General features: G+C 45.7%; 1 protein-coding gene across 2 annotated transcripts in view; it reads left to right on the top strand.

The window, feature by feature from the left end:
• Positions 1 to 23,741, top strand: part of SEL1L3 (SEL1L family member 3) — a 797,084-nt gene that overhangs the window by 766,459 nt on the left and 6,884 nt on the right. For both annotated transcript variants that reach the window (XM_069631849.1, XM_069631848.1), the window contains exons 22-23: positions 11,444 to 11,546; positions 11,776 to 11,848. In XM_069631849.1, coding sequence (XP_069487950.1) covers positions 11,444 to 11,546; positions 11,776 to 11,848 — 176 coding nt within the window. The remainder of the gene's footprint in view (positions 1 to 11,443; positions 11,547 to 11,775; positions 11,849 to 23,741) is intronic.

Genomic DNA, 23,741 nt, shown 5'->3' on the forward strand with positions numbered 1-23,741 from the left:
TCTAGCTTCTGAAATATGCTCCCTTTTTGGAATTCCTAAGGCAGCTCTAAGAGCATTGTTCTGTAGTGTTTGAATCTTTTGCAACGTGTGTTTGTTGGCCCCTATATATAGAGCGTTACAATAGTCCAATTTCGACAGCACTAATGCTCGGGCAAGGGTTAGGCAGTTGGCAGTGGATAGGTATGGTTTTGCGGCTCTGATCAGCTTGCAGGTATATGCGGTGCTGGATGCCATTGCGCTCACCTGTTTGGTTAGGGAGAGGTGGGAATCAAGGTAGAACCCTAGTGTTTTTACCACTTTTGCCACCTTGATAGTGTTACCGTCTATGACGAAGGAGGAGTATTCTTCTTTTAATCTTTTGATGTTTTGTGTGTTCCCCAGTATGATGAGTTCCGTTTTGTCATCATTCAGGCATAGCCCGTGGGTGGCCATCCATGCCTGAATGATGAGATAAATCTTGTTCACCAAGGCCAAATCTTGTTCATAATCCCCTGAGAGTGGTATGAGAATCTGAGTGTCATCCGCATAGTTAGTGTAGGTGACACCCAGATTATCTAGATCATCGAACAAGGGCTTCGTGAAGATGTACATAGTGGGGGAGACACAAGAACCTTGTGGGACTCCACATGTGATGGATACTGGGTCTGCAGCAGCAGAAGTAGAGAAGACTCTCATAGTTCTACCGGTTAGGAAAGATTTGATCCATGTAATGGCATGCGTGGAGAAGTGGGCAGCTGTTTCTAGGTGGGTGCATAGCACATCATGATCCACTAGGTCGAAGGCTGCAGAGAGGTCCAGTAAGAGGAGTAAGGCCATCTTTCCGGAGTCTCTCAGCTCGTCGACCTGAGTTTTAAGATCGATGAGTGCGGTTTCAGTTCCGTGCTGAGGTCTAAAACCTGATTGTCTTGTGCCTAAAAGGTGGTGCAGCTCCAGATGTTTTTGGATCTGCAGGTAGGCTACCCTGTCTAGGATTTTTAACAGGAAGGGTACCGTTGTGATAGGCCTGTAGTTAGTCGGGATGGATGGGTCCAATGTTTGTTTTTTTAGAAGGGGGAGGACCCAAGATTGCTTGAGGTTATCTGGAATAGTACCTGAAGCAAAGGAGGCATTAATAAGCTTAGAAATGAATGGGGAGAGGTCTCTGGCCATGTCTTTTATTAGTTGGGCTGGGCATAGGTCACCTCGGCAATTGGATGGCTTGAGTGAAAGTATTATCTTTTCAGTTTCAAGTATGGTTACTTTCGAGAAGTTAAATTTATGGTCTAGTTTAGTGCTAGTTGGTAGTTTGCCTCTTAGATTAGTTGAGGGTGGAATATTCTGTTTCTTTATCTCAATTTTTGTTTGGAGTGTGGCAATTTTGTCATTTAGTGCTTTTTGGATGTTCGAGCACCATATTTTATTTTTATCACAGTTATCCTGGACAGGAATAGGGTTTTCTAGTTCCTTTAGTATAAGGAATAGTTCTTTCGTACCAGATTTGGCCTGCAGTATTCTGTTGTTGAAGTTCTCTCTTTTTGCTTTCTTTATTTCATTTTTGTAGATCTTGGAGGCATTGATGAGTGTAATTTTATTTGTCTCTGTTGGGGCTAGTCGCCAAGCAGATTCACATTTACGTTTTTCAAGTCTTAGAGATTTGAGGTGAGGAGTAAACCAGGTGTTTAGGTGGGCTCTGGGCTTACTCTTTCTCAGTTTCAGTGGGGCAATAGTATCTAGAGCTGTAGCCATAGAAGAGTTGAATTCATTTACTAGTGATGAGGTGTCCAATGAGTCAGGTAGAGAGTTTAGTCTGGGGAGGATGAGTGGTAGCAGTTTTTCTGTAGTTATAAGTTTTTTGTTTCTGGTTGGCAGGGGGGGAGCCAGAACAATTTCAATAGGTATGGTCAAGTTAACATTTAGGAGGAAGGTTATCAGTGCATGATCTGTCCAAATTTGTGGTTTGATGTCGACAATCGTAGTATTGCAGTTATAGTCAGCAACCCAGTCAAGTATACGGCCTTTTTCGTGTGTGGGTTGTAGGATTTTTTGGGAGAAGCCTAGTTCTGAGATGATATTAGTGACATTGGTTGCTTGCAGGTCTTTAGGGTCGTTGTAGCCTAGGTTTAGGTCTCCCAGAAGGATAGCTTGGGATGAAGTTTTTAGGTTGTTTGAGAGGATCGTGGAGATGTCCTCCTCGAACGTGCCAATAGGGCCAGGTGGTCTATAGATAAGGTGGATAGTAATAGATTGAGAGGGAGATGCGAGGAGTTTAGCAGTTAATGATTCGCAGGAGTTAGTCGTTGAGCTTGATTCAATTTTTAGGGTGAGATTATTTTTAGCAATAATAGCTAGGCCACCTCCTCGAGAGTTGACTCTATCTTCTCTAAGTATGGTGTAATTATGTGGTAGGGCTAGCATTATGGCAGGTCCTGCAGCTTGGTGCAGCCAAGTTTCTGTTATGGCGAGGATGTCATAGTCTCCTATTTGAATGAGATCAGCAATTTCGGTAGCGTGTGCTATTAGTGACCTGGCATTAATAAGGGCGCACTTCAGTTGGAGGTTCGGCTTTGCTATGGCCTGGGTGGCATTACTTTTCTTTTTAGGTAGGCTATTATTAGCATTGGCCTGCTTATTTGGGCGGTTATTGCGATGGGGGTCAATTTTTATAGGAAGAGTGTTTCGGATGTTAGTGTTACTTCTATTGCAAGAGGTATTGAGTCTAGCTAGTGGTTCGTAAATTTTAGGGAATCTTGAACGTAGTTTTGCGTTTCTACTTGCAATGTCACAGGGGAGGTATGTTAGCAATTGGTGGGTAATAAGTGAATGTGAAGGTTGATGGCTGGGCTCTAGGGGGGGAGTTAAGAGTCCTTCATCCACGGGCGGTATGCCCTGTGGTGTAGGCCTCGGTTGGTTGTTTATTTTTGGCATTGTGGTCCAAAAGGCTGATAGGTAAATAAGAGTTAGTATCATTCTAACTTAGTTTTAGGCGCGAGCAGTTGGTTTGCAGGAGTCAGGTACCTCTAGGTTAGACAGCGCAATCATATGTAGGCTAAGTGCAATCAGAGACAGGCTAAATGCAATCAGGGACAGGCTAAATGCAATCAGGGACAGGCTAAATGCAATCAGGGACAGGCTAAATGCAGTTATAGACAGGCTAAATGCAGTTATAGACAGGGTAAATGCAATCAGAGACAGGCTAAATGCAATCAGGGACAGGCTAAATGCAGTTATAGACAGGCTAAATGCAGTTATAGACAGGCTAAATGCAATCAGAGACAGGCTAAATGCAATCAGGGACAGGCTAAATGCAATCAGGGACAGGCTAAATGCAATCAGGGACAGGCTAAATGCAATCAGGGACGGGCTAAATGCAGTTATAGACAGGCTAAATGCAGTTATAGACAGGCTAAATGCAATCAGAGACAGGCTAAATGCAATCAGGGACAGGCTAAATGCAATCAGGGACAGGCTAAATGCAATCAGAGACAGGCTAAATGCAATCAGGGACAGGCTAAATGCAGTTATAGACAGGCTAAATGCAGTTATAGACAGGCTAAATGCAATCAGAGACAGGCTAAATGCAATCAGGGACAGGCTAAATGCAATCAGGGACAGGCTAAATGCAATCAGGGACAGGCTAAATGCAGTTATAGACAAAGTGGATATGAGCCTGGCGGAGAGGGATCCGAGGTGAATAGTGAATCACTTAAGAAAATTATGAACATGTGAAATACAAAAAGGAAAGGAACATTGTTTGTTGCATCAGGGTCTCTGAAAGAAGAGACCTTGAATGGCAAAGAGACTTTGGCACAGAAGGCCATGATGCTGAAGTTTCGAACTGCAACCTCGTGCTAGAGAAGCTAGAGACTGTGCTATGCTCGAGTGTGCCTCCTTCTCCCATGCTGAAAACATGGGGAAGGGAAACCTACGTCTTGAATATCCTGACATATGATTTCTTGACCACTTTTCTTTTGCATAACATTGTTTCCCACACTATTTGTATTTAGAGGTAAGGATTGGCAATAGGTTTATTAGTTTAGGCCCTTGTATGATGACTAGACACCACTATGACTGCGTTATTATTTGCAGGCCGTAGCTTGCTCTAATCTTTAGATTTAGGATTAGCTAGGCGTTTTTCAAACCCAATTGAAGTTCAATAAAAACCCTTGAACTGTGGCCAATTTTCAGGGCACTCTTGTTCCCGTCTTTTACATTATCACTGGATGTGTGCCAAACCACTCTTTGCCCGATAGTTATCTAAGTGATTTTTATAGCTGTATCGCTATTCTTAGCGTATTTTGCTTGGTCTGGGGTTGTGGTGTTCAATGCATAGTTATCTAAATCATATCCAAGCCTGTGAAAGCATCGCAAATGAACTCTGACCATATGAACAATAACAATTATCGCCTTAGCGATATTAAGGCGTTTTGTCTACAACCCTCTCGGCACGTTAGATAGATGCCTGGGCTACTCTGTGTCCCCAGATCAATAATTGAGGAATTGCAGGGATCTTCTTCCAGTTTGGTAGATTCCAATGCATTTTTGGTGGGTTCCTCCCTTACTTTGGACGCTCTCCTTAAAGTACCATGTCTAACCGTGCTGGCTTATAGAAAGGTTATCTGTTGTTACAGCAGCTTGTGCACATGGTTCTTTAACTGAGGATAAGTTATGCAAGCTTGCTTCCAGGTGGTCCAGAACCTTTGTTTGCTCCTGAATCCCCTTGTAGATCTTATTGCAAACTTTTAACAAAATGTTCAGCACAAAATTCGTTGGCTCACTGTTTGTTGCCGTGAGAGAGGTAACTTGTAGAGGCACTATCATTTTGGTGAGGAGTTCAAAAGATCTGGGGTTGCTGTGAGGCTTTTATTAAGACTAGCACTCCAACCCTGCTCATTAATATGTTCAACAGGAGCAGCTGGTAGTTCCACAGCTGCCTCCTGAAATCTATTGACCTCGTTCTGCAATGAGTAGCAGACGTGAACCAATGAGTCATTATGCACGCACGTGGATTTAGAAGTATTACACGCCGATTGTATGTTTGCATCGGGTTGTGCAGAATCAGCCTCTGTTGCTAATTGGGCATTAGTCAGATAAGCAGTTATTTTCCCCTTGTCATCATTCCTGTGTACTTCTTTGTTTCCTCCAGCCCGCTCCTTGCATTCTTATCAATATCAAGATAATATCAGAGAGACCAACCACTAATGGACTAGGTGATTAGGTGACAACCTGTGTCACCCCTTCTGGTTTTTGGTTTCACTTTCTGCCTGGAACTACACTGCTAGCAGCATCTTGGATTGGTGACATCCCTTCTTGCAGCCATCTTGGATCAACCCCATCTCCAGCCGAAGGCCACATGAGGCCCCCCTGGGATCAAAAATCAGGAAGAATTTGCCTCTTACCAGTAACACCACTGGCAATATCGGAGAGACTAACCATGGATGGACTAGGCGATCAGGTGACAAGAGTGTGTGTCATCCCTTCTGAACGTCCTAGGGGCGTCCAGCCTGGGATGTCCCACTTAAGGGCGGAACAGTGAAGGTTGAAGACCAGCCTCTTTGCCTCTTAGACTATGAGCCTTTGATTTTGCCATTCTCCCTGTTGCACCTGTGACTACCCCAAGATTCATATTACTGTTCTGTCTCTCCATACTGTGCTACTCACCTATAATGCCTTCACTCCTGCTCCTCCTGCTGCTACTCCTACTCGCCTCCCCCTATGCTTTCTCCAATCACGCTACAAATTCCTCCTTTCCATATCCCTATTATAAAACTCACAACTCAAAACTCCCACTACTCCATCTCTCTTCCACCTCCTTCCAACAAGCAAAGCCAATGAGCTAACCATACCTCCTCTAACACCAATTGTAAAGGACCGGTAGGGGGTGTCTGTACTTCTGCTCTCTATATGGTAGAAGAGAGGCACAGAAGACCCCAGCCAAGATTCTCTATTACGGTAGCAATGGACGAGCAATCAAGGCCTAGCTTCTCAGGAGGTGATGCAGGCTGGTTCTTAAGTACAGTGTAGTCCCCAAGCCCCCACAAAGGAATGTCCACACACTGTATTGGTTAGAACACAGTCTTTATATAATCAATATTCAAGGTTATGTACACTTATCATAATAACTCACTTTGTACTTAGGAAAATCAACAATGGCAAATATATACAATTCTAAAGTGGTACCACCCTTTGTATTAGATCTCATTAAAGTGCATCAACAATACTGTAACAATGTCACACAGATCAATAGAGTGAAACCAGCAATAGAGAGAGGAGAGAAAATAAGATGGTTGAGCAATAGGCAGAATACTGGCCCCTACCACTAGACACAGTTCTGTGTGGAGATCCCCCCACCTGGGCAACCTGTAAAATAAAGATATAGCACAAGCCCAGTCCATATATTGTTCTGCAAGTCTTATTCCCTCCTATAATGTTTTTACCCCCCCAATGTACCTGGTGGAGTCGAGTTCTTCGAAGAGGCGTCGACAGATCCTTCTTGAGCGACCCCCTTTCAAGCGGGAGTCACGGATCATCGAGAGGCGTCGAGAAGCGTCAAGGAACTCGGCGTTCGGCGGCGGGGAATCGACGGCCCTTCTTGAATGCCTTCCCTTTCAAGCGGGAGACACGGGGCGTCGAACGTCCGTCGAGGAACTCGGCGTCGGGGAATCGACGGCCCTTCTTGAATGCCTTCCCTTTCAAGCGGGAGACACAGGGCGTCGAACGTCCGACAACAAACAGGGTAGAACGGCGTCGATGAGGCGGCAGCTTCGTCCGAGCGGTGCTCGTCAGCGTCGGAGCGTCGGCGTCCTGCAAGGCAGAGGCGTGCGGGGCACCTCGGTGACAATAGTTCTGGACCGCAAAGATTGTGGAGACGGAGGCTCAGCAAGGGCGTCGAGTCGTTCGAGTCTTTGTGGTCTTCGGGTGGCGGGATACCCACCGGTAGGTTTCTCCTCGGCGCATTGGTCGTCCTCGACTTTCTCCGGCAGGATAAAGCGGTCGACGGTGCGGACGAGGGAGTCCTTCGATTCAAATGTTCTTAGGCAAGGAGCGGACGGCTCCGGTCGTCGGCGGCACAGCGTCAAGTGGTTCCCACGGCTGGGCAACACAACTTCGACGGGCCTCCAGCGGTTACACAAACCTGCGAACCCTGGTCGACGGCAATGGACTTCGACGGCGGCGATGTCCGGGTGCTTCACTTCGATCTCCTCAGCGGTCCCGTCTCGGGTCGGCAGCCTTTCGAGGGTCTGACTTCCAGGGCGCTTCGGCGAAGATGGAGCGGTGCTCGATGGTCCCTCGGAGCACGGGAAGAGGGCGCCTTACCAGGTCCTCTCTCGGGTCAGTCTTCGACGATTTCGGCAGCCTTCGGATCGGTCGAAGCAAATGCATCAGCAAGACTTCTTCTTCCAGCTGGACGTCGAGGATCAGCAGTTCCAGTTACTCTTAGAGTGGAGACTCAACTCCAGAACGCCTTCACAACAACACCATTAATGGAACTTCCACCCAACAGCCAGTCAGGGGGAAGGGACAGAGTCAGGGCTTCCCAGGACTTTGGGAAAACAAGGTAACAGGCAATAGAAAGCAAGAGGCCACAGGGGCCATCTTGTTTCCTATCAGGAATCAACTGATCCCAATGGCAGGGCCTGGGTATCCCAAAATGGAGGACACCCAGAGCACCTGTCAAATTCAGCATGGAGCTGCCACCAGCCCATACCCTGCTCTGTGGGCCACCCACAGGTGCCCAAAAACATACACTAGGGATACAGGGTTGTACCACTACCCATGGTTGCCATAAGGGTATCCCATGGGTCTGTTCACCAAACCAAAAGAGAGAGCTGCACTGCCAGGAGTCCCACATGGACTCCTGGGCAGAAAACACGACAGAACACACGATAAAAAGCAGTAAAGGACAAGGATTCAGAGGCCCTGTCCCTCTGATGCATTTCCAGCATCACACCAATCCGCTTCGCCTCTCTTCCTCTGAGACTCAACTACCCTACTCTTCCTTACCTCATCAACTGAACATAGCACTCTAGAATGCGCAGTCTATATGCAACAAAACTTGATTTATCACTGACTTTCACTCCAGCTCTCCTCCCAAGACCTTCTTGCTATCACTGAAACCTGACTTTCTTCATCCGACACTCTGGTGGCCCTACACGACTCCAAACTATCCTTCATTCACTAACCTCGACCGAATGGCAGAGGAGGAGGCGTTGTACACCTATCTCTTCCTGCCTCAATGCCTCACAAATCTCCAATGCCATGTCCTCTCCTACCTCTTCTGAATTCACTAGCTTTACTATTGTTCTGCCTCACTCAGTTCTTATCATCGCCATCTATCACCCTTCTGGTCCCACTGGTCCATTCTTTGATGATCTTGAGCAACTCCTTGATTCTTTTTCCACTTAACATCACCAAATTTAGAGACACTAGCCTGACCTTCCTCACACTCCCTCCTCCTACATTTTACACTCTGCTACTCTACCATCATCTTGTATTGTATTTATTTAGTTTATATAGCGCTTTACTCCAAAACGCTGAACATTTTAACAACTTGATACGTATAACATAACAGTGGAAGCAAATCTTCTGCCTCTATCTCACTCTTTAGTCACACTAATAGTGACGAAGAGCTAACTCTACTGATGGAGGCTAACCCCTCTGGTGCCCCATCAGACCCTCTTGCTCCTCAGCTAGTCAAGCCTATTGCACTTTATTGGTCTCTCACCTCGTGGAGCTCTTCAACCGTCCTTCGAGTCCACTTGCTTTCCTTCTATTTTAAAAACAGTCACAGGCATCCCTCTCCTAAAAAAGCAGGGGTTGACCCGGACCTACTGTCTCTCTCCTTCTGCACTACTCTAAAGTGCTTGAAAGGGTTGTGCTCAACCGTCTCACCAATTTTAGACACCCACAACCTTCAAGACCCCCTAAAAGCAGGTTTCCACTCCTGTCACTCCACGGAAACTACTCTCATGAATGTGTCCATCTTCATCACCTCTGCTAAGCACTGTAACCTATCCTCTAGCCTAATTCTCCTTGACCTATCTGCTGCCTTTGGCACTGTAGATCACTCTGATCTCCTTAATATTCTCTTCTTGGGGTTCACGATCGAGCCCTTGCCTGGATTGAATCCTACCTTGCACCTCACCAATTGTATCTCCTGTAGCAACAACACCTCTCAACTCACTCCTCTAACTGTTGTTCCACAAGACTCTGTCTTGGGTCTGCTCCACTTTACAATCTACACGTCTGTTCTTGAGGCACTAATTTCATCCTTTGGGTTCTCATTCCAACTCTTCGTGGACGACACCCTCATCTTCTTCTCTTTTCCTGAACTCTCCTGTGATCTGTCTATCAACTGTCTCTCTGCCATTAAATATTGGATGGCTTTGCACTCTGTGATGTTAAACTCTACCAAAACAGAGGTGTTCTCCTTCCCTCCCGAAAGCTCGCTCTCTCTCTCTCTCTCTCTCTCTCTCCCCCCCTCTCTCTCTCTCTCTCTCTCTCTCACTCACACTCTCTCTCTCATCTCTTCCTCTGCCTATCCAGTTCCTACCTGACACTCTCCTCAACTCATCTTCAGCTTGAAAGCTCAGCTTCATCTCTAAGCCTTCTCACAACTTCTCTACTTTCATCTCCAAAACTGGAACAGCAACTCGTCTGAACCTTCTTAATATTAGGACAATCGGTCACCTCCTTCTTTCCAACACCGCCAAGCATCTCTTAACCACTCATGACTTCTCTAAACTGGACTACTGCCAGCATCCTCTTTGGTGTCCCCCAACTATGCTTTCTGTCCTCTCAACAAGATCATTAACTTCACTTCCAGGACTCTCTTTGAACTCTGTCACTTCACAACTACTTACTTGTACCGTCACAAGGCTGGATGGCTGAGGTATGCAGATATTATAACGAATGGAAAATAACTAACAGCAATTTATTTTAAACATTTATAACGAAAACAACGTCATATTTTTTAAAATATATATGTGAGGGGTGGGGCAAGGGGTTAAAATGGGTGGGCGGGGGTTTGGGGTGGGGTTAGTCATGAAGCAAAACCGGAGGCTTAGGTGTGGGACCGCCCAAATTAAAAGAAAATTATATTCATATTATATTCATGTTGTTATAAATGTTTAGACCTTAGTGTTGTTATTTATTTGTTTGTTATAATCACATGTAACCGATGGCTGACATTGCAAAACAGGACCAGATTTAAATGTCTTCTCCTGATTCACAAATCTATCTATGGTAAGGCACCACTGTATCTATCTTCCACTACCCAACTCTACAAGCCTTCTCGTAATCTCTGCTCTGCCTTCTCGACTACCCTTGTGGCTCCTCGCCCTCCCTGTGCTTGCTCTTGCTTCTGTTTCTCTCTTCTTGCTCCACTTGCATGGAATTCTCTTCCCCCAGACATCAGAGAAACAATCCATGTGGATTTGTTCAAAACCAAACTAAAAGTCTACTTCCTCGCCTCCAAGTTACCCTCTTAACCTACCTCTCATCTACCTGCTAGCTAAAAAATGTCCCTTGCCTCTAACCTGCCCCCCCTTCTTCTGCCTCCACTCTAGCACTTCACCCATCATGGTTGCATCCTGAGCATAGCTGGTCATACCAACTACCTGCACTTAAAAATGTCCAATGTTTGTTGTCCTTAATCTATGTATGTCTACTTATGTTTTGTCCACAGTGACTGTTCAATTTACTCCCCTCAACAACCTGGTCAGAATGTCTCTCAAGCTCACCCCATTGTAAGAAGCTCACTGCTTCCCGTCAAATCTGATTACTTATCTATTGTATGTTCTTTTCTGATCGAAAGAGCATTGTTACTCCTTTATATAAATAAGTGAATACATATAAATTATCGTCGTTCTGCTGCATGTTATTACAACCTCTGAGGTTATATGTGACTTTCTGACTGCTGCTGGACATATGGAAAGTGACTGAATATCCTGCAATACTGGACTTCCCACAGCCAATAACTTGCATGGCAGGTATCGTCGCAAGCTCTCAGTCCACCATTGAAGTTAATATCAGTCACCGTGCAGTCATTCAGCCAGTGCTGCCGAAGACTGCAGAAGAGTGCACTCAGCCGCACTCGCGCCACGCTACTTGCTTGGCAGGTGTTTTAAAGGCATCGTGTCACAATGGGAAATGTCTGTTGTGAACCAGCATCAAAAAGGTAAGAGTCCATGCAGAACACTGCACAGAGCCATGCTCATTTGATTGACCTTGGAAGGTTAAGAGGCTTATAATATATTTTCCACATTGTGTTCTAGATTACCTCAAGTCACATTATTCGATCTTAATATGTTTGTCTACTTATTGTCATTGTGATACGTCTTACAATCTTCAATATTTTCTCCAAATAAATGTGTTTGCCGCATATCGTAGGCTGGACGGACAACTGGGCAAAGCTCTGAATTCCTCCTACATTTGCTTGAAACATTCTTTGTGCTCTTTACCCTAGATGCCGTAGCCTGAGTAATGATGAATCTATCAGTCCATGTTCCTTGGCGTTGACATACTTTTACGTGAGAGTTGCATGGGAGCATATTTCACATTCTGGTCTGGTAAGTCTGCTGTGGACATCATGATACCGCTGGTCCAGGGAGTGTTTGCTTTCTGCTGTATGCCTCTGTAGGAAGTTGTTCTGGAAAATTGCTTTCTACTCATAAGGGCTCCTCTTCTCCCACAATGTTTGAAAAATGGTTGATTTTCTGAATGTACTTTATTAGATTTAAACCCAGTAGCCTAAAGCAAACCTCATATGACACCAACATTTCCCTTTTTTTTTTTCAGGCGCTCATCATAGGGACTGGGCTTCTTGCAATTCTGCCTGCCATGGCAGTGACCTACGTGTTGTCTTTTCCAGGTAACATCTTCTTATGTAACATATATTTATTTTTCGAGGCACTTCAAAATGTTTTAAACACTCTTACTGCTTCATGATGTGCAGTACAGATGTGCAAATTGCTTTTGAACACACCTTTTCTTGATTTAATGTCAAGTCATGATCTCATTTGCACAATACTACCAAGTGCATTTTTGATACAGCCATGAATCACCCTTCCCAAAATCTACAATAAACACACACAAAACCTACAGAGATATAAAGATAAATAATAATCAAATATTGTTTCTAACATTAAAATATGGCTTAAAAATTAATCAAGCATATAAAGATCCATGGCACCTGGAGCAAAAAGGTGACACAGTGACTTGTCAAACACAAGAGAAACAGTCCAGGTGTTGTCCATCAGATAACATGAACAATTACATTCTTCATTTCGTTGCAGCCCACTGTATCACTGTTAAAGCATTCCAGAGTGGTCACTCAGTGTAGAAGCCGGCGTAGTGGAGTTTAGGTCCAAGAATGCACTCTTCCTCAGTAAATCAGCCCTTGTAAAGCTACAGTTTCCCAAATGGACTTTGTTACTCATATCCCATATAACCACTTCTGATTATTTACCCTAGAACTCTGCAGCTCACTTAATAAAAATGCATCCACAAGACTGCCCCATATAGGTTCCAGTTTCCCGGAATTCAGATGCCACAGCAGGACTACATGTAATAAGAGGCACTTTGTCTAAAACAGCTCAATGTCTTCTAACCCACTACACAGAAAACTACATGTCAAGGAATTCACATGATTCTACTGAGTATTGAAGCGCCCACAGGATTGCAGTTCTAGGATTGCCTTCCCACTTGCAGAATACAGATGCCTCCAGAGGATCGCATGCCACAGAACACTCTATGCATCACCAAGTACAGAAGATCACATGCCACTAAATACAGATGCCCCCTTAATATTACCTTTGACAAAAATACAAAGTCTACCTCATTTCAAAAAGACCCCATATCCCAGAATGCATTTTGGCACACTGAGTACAGGGGTGCCAACCCGACTAAACATATTAATAATGAAGTCTGCCTCTCTTATGGCAGGTGCCGGCATAACTACCTACCTCAGATGGATCTGCTGCCTATGTACATAGAAACAAACACTCCAGTTGACTAACTAGACGGCACCTATGGCGGACTGTAAGGAAGACATAGCATAAATAGCAAGACACACGCAAGTGACCACAGTTAAAGGGTGTTTATTGAACTTACACAAGGGTGTGATTTTAACGCCTATCTAATCGTAAATCTACAGGTGGGAGCAAGCTACGACCATCAAATAATAATAATGCAGTCCTAGTGGAGTCTCGTCAAAATAAAAGGGCCTATGCTAAAAACCTATTGCCAATCCTTACCGTTAAATACAAATAGTGTGGGGGTTGTGTTTATGAAAAAGAAAGAAGTGGTCACAAAACGACAATCAGGATGTTCAGGACGTTGGCCTCCCTTCGCCACGTTTTCAGCACAGGACAAGGCAGTAAAAGCACACACTCTGGCTTCTTCGGCACACGGATACAGTTCCATCACCAGCTTCAGGGCCTTCTGTGCCCAAGTCTCCTTACTTATCAAAGTCTCTTGATTCAGAGGGCCTGATGTATCAAAAACAAGCAGAGTTATTTTCCTTTCTCAAGTATTCAATTTGGATGATTTCACTCTTCACCCTGGATTCCCCTCAGCCGGGCTCAGATCCCTTTTTACAATGCTTGGTACTTTGGGTCCCCCCTTCCGGTCTCAGATCCCCCTTTTCAATGTTTAGAGAATATTCTTTCTAGGGTGACTCATGGCTCTCCCCGGATCCCCCTCAGCCGGGCTCAGATCCTTTCATTTATGCAACCATCTCGCTCAGCCGGGCTCGGACCAATTACAGTTCTTATTAACTATCAAAGACTGTTGAATGTGCACAGGCTTTAGCTTGACCCGTTGCAGGACCACTTCCATTTCACCATTCACATTTCACATTTGCCACCTCTCAGCTGGATTCCCAACAGAGACCTTCAAATGAGCACCCATGCGGTGCCGGACCGCTCTGTAAATGGTATCTATCTTGGCTTCAAAAAGTTCAGTCACTCCTTGGATGTTCAATTATATTTGCATCGCTCATCACATACGCTTTGTACGTTATTCTCTTCAAATTCCTTCATACAATGTTGCTGCTTGCAACCTTGGCGCTACCACAGACTGGTCTCGTATCAGTCTCCCCGACTCACCGGCTGTGCTGACTTTACTGGTGCTGCTTTTTTGTAGGAGCGAAGGACAGTACCATGGCAGCAATCGCTCCTCCCCGCCTTTGCCATCAACGCAGGAGAACCCGGGTACCTCCGATACACAACTCACCTTTCTTCCACTTTAATTCCTTATGTTTCTTATTCTAGAGGACTCGTGAAAGTAGCAGTCTTTCTCGGAAAAAGGTCAAGGGTACTTTTCTCCTTGCAACCCTTACTGGTCTTGCCGCCTTTCTCCTCATATTAAACTGCCATCTCGGAAATGCTGCTTCCTCGTGTGTTTTGCCTTGCTCAGAGTGTGCTTTCGTACTCCGCCTTTTATCCATGTGGGGAAGTGTGATGGAAGTCGGGTATGCTGCGTCTCACCATCCGGTGTCCCACTCCCCGAAGACTCCCTATCCAGGTGATCCTCCCACACTGGTCCACCCCCAGGAACTGGATCCAAAACCGATGGTCGTGTCCTGGCCACATGGATGACAGATCGCCGGGACACCTTCTGGTGTCTCACATACCCTTCCCCTATGCAAGGTGAATATAACTGGTCTTTGTCCAGGTTCTTCATCGTTACGACTATAGTGGACCCTTCACAACATTGCATGTGCTTTTTCATTTTAGACAAAGGCTAATAGATTCATGTTACAGGCCTTCCAGTGGACTAATACAGTGCATTGTGGGCAATTTCGTGTTTTGCTCCAGGGTATCCAGCATCCCTCTCTCTGGAAGGTTTGAATGTGCATATTTCTGTAAAGCCTTCCTGTAGAGAAGCTTTTTTGCATTGAGGACGAATGTAAAGAAAAGATAGCATATTTCTGTTGCATGTCTTCCATAAGACCAGCACAGTGCATTTGGGAAATGGGGCTATTGTTGAAAAGTACATATTGATCAAACACAACTTTATTCAGCGGTTGGAGCCATAAAAGCATAAAACAATACATTCCATACAAAAGATCTTCATAAAACAAAATTCTTCATAAAAATTCATCAGAGAACCATAATAAATAACCATCAAAGTATTAATAAACGTAGCCGTCATTTCTAAAATACATACAAGTCTTAGTGTGTCGACCACAACATATATAACATTTTAAAAAGCTGTGCACAGGGTATCATAGTCTCTCCTTAAGGGGCGGTACAGGGGGCTATAGGGGTATCTCCTAGGATAATCAAAACAGAGCGATGCCTATTACTTTGGTTTTATTAGCCAAGCTCAGTGTAAAAATGTAGACGCAGCAAACACTGCAACCGGGTCCTTGACATTGAGACAAATATCCAAGACATCTTCCGGATTCCTGAGTTTGAGGGGTAACAGATCTTTGCATCTACCACAAAAAAGCATAACATGCATGGTGAATTTGTTGGCTGTCCCACAGGCTGCATACACAGTGCTAATACTCCTTCCATTTAGCAGTAAAGGAAGCTACTTTCAGAGTATTGGTAGGCAACTGTATGTAAAGCGAACAGGTATACCCTAGGCTAACATTGATATTCCTTGAATCCATGTGACCATTTGTGAGACAGATATGATCACCCTGTGCTCAAAACGATGCAGTCCTGTTTCATATGGTTTGTTACCGCTTTGCGGTAAACTTGTTTCACCACCAACACTGAACCTGGTGTTATACTCTGCTGGTTCTTCCAAAATACAGCCAGGTCAAGTTTGGTGAGCTCTGCACGTACAAACCTAAACCAAGGAAGAGAGTATGGCCCACCCAGAGTTAGAAAATTGGTTAATGCCAATCGGTAGGGTGCTAGATATTCATTGACCAAATCCTGATCCAATATAATACTGGTCTCATGGACAGAACGCCTACAATTGGTGGCCAGTTACACTCCATCCGTAGGCTAGCTATTGAGGGCCCCCTTTGGTTGCATCCAAATAGCCCTAAGGAAATCATTGCCTGTGTCACTGAGGGAAGGAACACTTTGGTGGCTCCACAGATCAATATAATTCCAGAGGCAAAGACTGTGCTCTGAATAATTCTAAGCCAGAAGATATTGGTCGCTTGCCATGGGTACTAAAATAATTTTGCAGTCCCCCACGGTGTTTGTTCAATGGCACTGTAGCCTTATATTGCTAGTTCAGCAAATGGATACTCTCTGAAAACCAGATACCCAGATAGTCATATGTAGCCACTTGTTCCAAGATCGTAACCCTCTTGGCCAACTTGTTCCTGAAAACCATAGCCTTCGTTTTTCACTATTAATCAGCAACAAGTACTTCTTCATAAAGATAGCAACGTTTTTCTTGAGGCCCATTGGCGAGGTCGACAGAATAATTGCGTTGTCCGCAAAGAACAGCGCAGGTAGCCTATCCTGCCCAAACCTAGGGGGGGTCAAGGCAGTCGTTCACAAGACAGATTAGCAAGGGGGCCAAAGCATACCCCTGCCATACCCCCTTCTCTACCGACAATTACTTGGTTAGTTCCCCCCGCAGGCCCAACCTCACTGATGCTTTATTACAGGTATATAGGGCATGAATGCTGTTGATGAGCTTCCCGGATACACCTTTCCTGACCAGCGTTTCCCACAGCAACTGTCGTGGTACACAGTCAAACGCTGTGCGGAGATCCACAAAGATTGCATAGATCCAGGTTTTGTTAAGTAAGACATATTTAGACAGGATCAGGCCCAATCTAAACCTCTGGTCTATTGTGCTAATATCCTTGCGGATACCTGCCTGGAGATGAATATAGCTTCCCTTTCATCTGCCCAATTCTGCAGGCATCCGGGGAGAACGTTAGCATAGTTCTCCTCTGTAGTATCCAAAAGTGAAATAGGCCTGTAGTTCCCGGCGGCATGCCTGTCTGCTTTCTTATAAATAGGCATGATTTCTGCATCACTCCAGGAGGGCGGTACGCTGCCACTGTCTGCTACGGAATTAAACACACGAGACTGGGCAGGAGCCCATATCCGTACCTCATCCTGAAAGAGATCTATTGGCATTCAATCGCGCCGGGGCCTTCCCAGTGCCATAATTTCCACTTCCTTAGGCTATATAGCATCTACTTCCCTTCCCCGCACATCTCAGCTTATAGAGAGCTGCGTGTTCCCACTATCTGGCAAGCCACTATGGCACAGGACCCCAAAATGTTCATGTCAAGAATCAGGGGTGATCTGGTACCTAAGCGACTCTGACAAATTCAGACCCCTCACGTTTATCAGCCTCAAAAACCCAATAGTGTCACCTGCTCTACATGTTGTATGCAGGTCATCCCAAAGATCCTGATTAAATGTAGATTTCTTCCTCTACGTCACTGCTTTATATCTTGCCCTCAAGGAACTGCTTATCTTCAGCTGTTGCTTACACCTCGAAACTAATAAATGCAAGCAGACTATTCTTATCCATTACCAGCTGCATCACACTGGCTAGGGCGCTCATACTTTCTAAACTGGACTATTGTAACACCTTATACTTAGGCACTAGCAAACAAAACCTTATCAAGCTGCAGGTGTTGGAAAATAATGGCCTCAGAGTGGCGATGAATATACCTCGTTCTAGCCACATCTCACAAGTTAGACGAAAAAACAATTGGCTCCCTATACCAGACAGAATCACCTTCGGAGCCTTAATGATCACACATAAATGTCTGTCTAACTGGAGCCCCAAATATCTGGCTGATAAATTTACTAGAAAAACGTCCACTAGACCTACCAGAGCTAACTACATACACTGCCTCAACATCCCCAAGTTCAAGTTGCAAAAAGCTGGTGGCTGCAGCTTCCCAGTGTTCGAGCAGGGGGCAGTGAATTCTACATCTTGGCTGCTAAGAAAGGAATCATCTTTTCCATCCTTCCAATACAAAGTTAAATCCTGCGCTGTATAAACAAATAAACTAAACTAAATCTATTGGGTTTGCCACCTTCAAATAAAACAGCCTTATAATCCATGTCAAACCAGCTTTTGGACATAAGGGCCTCCTGATGCACCTTCTTAGCTGGCTTGGTTAGAAAGAGATAGATAGTGCGGACCATACTTCCATATGCTTCCAAAATGCTCCCTGGGGAGCTTTTAGCCCCACAAATTTCTCCCCATGGCCAACACTAATGGACTAGTGCCTTTGCATGATTCAAATTTAATGATAGTCTGGCACATTTTGTTTAAACTTTCCATAAGGGTGTTGCCATAAACTCTATTATAAACATTGAATAGGAGCACCTGCCTGAACCCCTCCCCCCCGCCCTCCCCTAAGGTGGTTTTCTCAAGGCATTGTAAATCAACAGATTCCATAGGTTTTTCCACAAGGTTGAGGACCAAGGAGGGACCCACCAGAGTTAGCAGCCCCCCCCCCCTTAGGTCTCCCTCTCATGTCCTTGGATTCAGGCTTTGCAAAGGACACTAAGCCCTGCAATTATACAGTAGACATTTCCCAAGTTTCTTGCATACAAACCACATCAAACCCCTGAATTAAATTCATCCATTTCGGGTCCTCCAGATGCCTAAAGAGCCCTCCCACAATCAATCAATTCCAGCTGGGATACTGTAGCTCCTGGGGGTGGTCTGTGCATGGTTGGATATTGGTGCGTGGCGGGTGCAGCCGCAATGTGATCCTAGAGCCAGCCCGTGGGTAGGCACATAGCTCAACCGATAAGAGCCCATCAACTAATCGTCCATTATCTACAGCCACCTGGATATAGTCCTGGGTATCTCTTGTTGTTGACATCGTTTGGCACCCCAGAATATCCTCCCGTATGATGAGTCTACAGCCCCTCACATGCTGTAACCAGTGGATTACTTTATTCACTAGGGATTCCTTACACTCATATGCTCCTGCAGTGACTCTGGGTACATTCGCTAGATAAATGCAATCAGATGAGCCTCTCATAACCCTTCACTTAATGGGCCACGAATGCTGTTGCAAGGGCAGGCCATGTAGGGGCATTGTGCTGGGTTCTGAGGTATCCCAACTGACCGGTGCTGCTAACATCCTCAATACTCTGCTTCAGCTGGGTGAGCCCCAACAACCCCTAAATGAGAGTAAGATCCTGAGCCTGCAACCACATAGGGCGGCCGGGAAAACGGACAGTCGAAGGCAACCTGAGTCATGCACGGCGGACCAGGTTACCAAGGGTCTTGGTAGTGCAATGACCATCTCCATCTGTGACTCATCGAGATTATGGGTCACACGAGTTTCGGCAGGTGGGCACGATGAGTGGTGGTCAATCACCTACCCCAAATCAACGCCACATACCGGGAAGTACTAGAGATTGGCCTCATACAGAGAACTTTAATGCTCTAAGAGAAGTCATTGGGAGGTTCTCTAGATCCAACCCACCAGGGAGATATGGGAGGAGTGGCTTGGGCAGTCGGGTCTCTTTTCCTTCCGAGCAAGTTGCCCTTGGTTGCTGATGGCACTCTATTGCTCCCCCACCAGTGCCAGCTTCTGACCTTGTAATGGGGATGATAAATATTGTCCCTGCCAATTTCACCACACCCTCAGTTGTTTTGCAGGGCCTGCCACCCTGTAGGTCTCCAACACTTCCAACACTCATCTATCGCTCCCACTACAGTGAGTTTTACTCATCGCCTGTTTGGCTAACTGTGAGGTCTCAAGCGGCTGTGCGGCCTCGATGGTCTCCAGATTGGAATGAACCGCACAGTTGGCCGTACCCTCTATGGGATTCACCCCAGTTTCTGTGGTCGGACCGATTATAGATCATCGATACTTTCTAGGAGGCACTGTATCTCTGTGATCACCAGGTTCACATCAGGTTCACAACAGGTTCACATCCTAGATTGGCTTAAAAAGTTTAAATATTTTCCTGTTCCCCTTCTCCAGCGAGCTAGGTGCAGTTGCTTTCCGTTTCCCCATTATATCCAGCGTGCCTGGCTAAGGGCGTGACCTGGGCCCCCATGGAGGTTCCAGTAATGTTCTGGGGGTATGTTTAGGGGTAGGTGTAAAAGGTGGAACAGAGTAGAATAAAGTATCTGACTCTGAGTTCAGAAAGGCGAGAGACATAGAGCAAATGCACAAAGGCAGATTTGGTGCAGGGCAACACGGGTAAGTTTACTTTGATGCAGTTTGATACAGTTTGTAGGTTACAGCTTGCTTGGCTTGTTCAATTTTACTTAAACAAGCAACTTTTTAGAAGTTGTTAAGGAGTGTTCTACTGCTGAGTTCGGAAGGGGCCATTAAGTTGTGTATGTCTCTGTCTGAGGATGAATCAGGTGGTCAGTGTTCATGAATAAGGTAGGGCAGTTGTCTAAGAAACACTGCTTATAGCACTCACCACAGTTGCTGATGCACCACGGGTCACACCACCCCGCAGGCGCTAAACACATGCGCCCTTGACTGCGGGCTTCACCCTGGTGGGTCAGGGAACGCCAAGTATAGTTTAGGGGGTGTCACCAAGTGCCGCTGCGGGACCTGCTTCCTTCCTCTTCATCCTCCAGGCGCCAAACACCTGCGTCCTTGACTGCACCCTTCAAGGTCCCAGGTCTTTCCTGGTAGATGATGTCATGTTTTGATCTTGAGCCTGCCAAATAATACTTATTATTAATGAAAGATACTTGGAAGAAACTACCTTGACTGCCCAGCCCTGGACTGCTCCATTCACCATATAAGCAGATCCTTGCTTGCCTACAACATATTTCACTCTTCCTATATACAACTCCTGAGACTACAAATCCCATAATACAACAGACTCAAAGCGAAGGATGATAGACTGAGTCGGACACAGCGACATCTGAAGCCCTCCCAGTCTTACCCACTAAACCACCAATGATAAGTTTAATTGATAGAGGACTGCATGGTGGGTTTAGTGACAGGGTCGGATGGCTGCTAAATATCTAACTCTTTCAGAGAATTCCAGAGGAGGAGCTGGTGGTCAGCCCCTGCTGAAAGGGAATTATTCAGGGCCAGTCCTGCCACTTGGCAAGGTTAGGCGCTTGCCCATAATGGGAAAATGTTAGAGCGGCAAATGGCATCGAAGGCAATAACTACTTATACATTTTTTGTATGCATATATTTCATTTTCTCTCTTTCAAGTTGTCTCGACTACTTGAAGGCGGCACTCTCAGCAATGTCTGAAGCAGCAGGCAGCGAAGCAAGCACCGCGAGTTTCAGGTCGGGCATGGCGCTGTGCCGTCCACTGGCCCTCGGGCCTCACCTGAGCATAAGCACCGCACTTGTCCTTGTGAGGATTGGGTGAATGTTCTTCTTCTGGACCGGCTGTGTCCTGCCCTGCACTAGCTGCAGCCCACCGCCATGGGCCGTGGGTGGCAGCCTTGACTGAGAGAGACTAGGACACATGCACAGGCAGGTGAGGTGCCCTATTATTTTGTCATTGTTCTGCCTCTCGATCTCGTGGGCCCCAATAGCCAAATTGGGATAGAGTAGAGAAAGAGCAAATTGGAGCTGGTGGAAGTTTGTGGATTGCAGGCTGACAGTGCTACTTTCCAACCTATTCTGTGCTGATTATGTCCAGTTGTCATTTACTAAGTTCAAAACCCCAGAATACATTTTAGTTTTATTGAGTGAGGGTGCAGCACCATGGAGCTACTTACCTTGGCCTCCTATCTTTGATCGGGTGAGTATGAGGGAGATGTTTACCCTTGTACATTCAACCTCCCTCTGCTCCGTCCCCCACATGCTTTAAATGACTGAGCAAATCTTTCCTCTGCTTTAGGCCTGTCTTGTTATTTTATGTTATTTTATTTGTAAGGCGCCAAAGCCCGAAGGCATCCAGGCACTATGAGAAGAAAAGTAGAGCCCTGTCAAGAAAAACCAGGTGGCTGGAACAGAGCTTTATGAAAACAGAAGGGTCTTCAACTGTTTCCGGAAGATCAGAAGATTAGATGTGTTACGCACAGACGCTGGAAGGGCATTCCAGGCCTGTGCGGCCTGCACATGAAAAGCGCGGCCATTGCCACAAGCTCTTTTCACTCGATCTACTTGTAGAGAGCAGGTCTTAGCTGAGCATAGAGATCTACTTGGCATGTATAGCTTCAGCCTGTTCTTAAGATATATAGGTGCATCACCATAGATGCATTTATGACAAGTTGTCAAAAGCTTGAATTGTATTCTAGCTGAAACTGGCAGCCAGTGGAGACTCCTCCTGGCTACAGATGTAGGCTCTAGATGCTTCATCTGGAAGACGATACCTACCGCAGTGTTTTGGATTTTTTGGAGTCATTGTAGATCTACTTTCTTTGCTCCTCCCAAAAGGGCGTTACAGTAGTCCACTCTGGGCAATATTACGGCCCGGACTAGTTTCTTGCAGTTTTCTTCTGAGACCAGCGGGGCCACTTGACGAAGCACTTTCAAATAGCGGTTGGTGCTTTTCACAACAGCATCAACATGGGCCTTGTTGTCTACGCTGGGTTCCAGATAGGTGCCCAAGGTCTTAACCTTGGGTACTACTGTTATCTGACATCCGTCGACCAGAAAACTGGTATACTGGGAATTCAACTTCTCTCTAACTTGTTTGGGGCCATATAACATAAGCTCCGTCTTAAGGCAGAGCCGATCCAGCTTTTCATCATTTGATAGACTCGATCTAAGTTGTGTTGGTCCTTACTGTGGTCCCCACCAACCTCCAGTGCCAACAGAAAGTAGGTTGTTAAAAAATCCAGTGTGCATTTTATACACGATCGACGCGTGATGGAGCAAGATTAAAAGAAAGAAAAAAGTATGTGCATGTGTATTGGGAGTGTGGTATGTGCATACATCTATGTGTCTGTGTGTGCACAAGAGAGAACAAGAGAGAATGTGTGTGCGCATAGAAGAGAGTATGCCATGTGAGGGAGTGTGAGTTAGGGTTAGCTAACCATTCTGTCCTGAAGCTGACAAAAAGAAGGGCAGTTGCCTCAGTACTGGTAGCAACTAGCAAAGCTTTGTTTGTATGACACATCACCAAATTGGAAGATTTTGTTTGTCGAGAGCGGTGGGGCAGAATTCCCCTCCCCTGTCCTGGATCTATACAAGCATGTCTGCTGCCACATGCATCCTTTTCGTCAAAGCAGTCTCAAGTCTTTTGTCTGTAGAGCACCTTTCAAAGTCCTTGTACTTGCTGGATAGTTTTCTTACTTGTGCCAGTCTTGTGGACACTGCTTTTCTGTTGGTCAGTTCAGAACACCTAGGATAAGGCTGAGATGTACACTGAAATCTCGGTTTCTTTATTTGACATAGTGGAGTTGTTTAAGTCACAGTCTATATGCTTTTGTTAGACTGGTTTCATTTTTTAAAATTCCAGGGCTAAAGCCTGAGAGCGGCGAGGGAGTGTGGATGGGGTCGTGCCAATCTCCCCACCAGGGTTATATATACGTCCCTCTAAAATTCACTTCTGATAGTTTGCTTAGAGGGGCAAAATTCCTTGCACATGCCCTGGAATTATTGCCTTCATTTTTCTGCTTTCAGGGCCAGTCCCACCAAATCCTCTGATGCGGGACAACGTTGCTGCATTGCCCAGAAACCTCCTGAGTAGAATTTAAGGCATGACCAAGATTAGGGTAGGAAATGGGCAGGAACAAGATAGAGCGCAGCTTTGGCAAAGTTTGTCTTACCTGAGCGCTGCGGAGCTCTGCTCCATCCTTAGGTCATGGGGCTAGCCGAGGAAACTCAGATACCTTCCCCCATAATCTCAATGTCTCCAGAGCCCTGGCTCTCTCTAGGCTTGACTACTGAAATAGCCTCTTCCTCAACC

This window comes from Ambystoma mexicanum, chromosome 6q, assembly GCF_040938575.1.
Source record: "Ambystoma mexicanum isolate Mex_15411 chromosome 6q, UKY_AmexF1_1, whole genome shotgun sequence".
NCBI classification, from domain to species: domain Eukaryota; kingdom Metazoa; phylum Chordata; class Amphibia; order Caudata; family Ambystomatidae; genus Ambystoma; species Ambystoma mexicanum.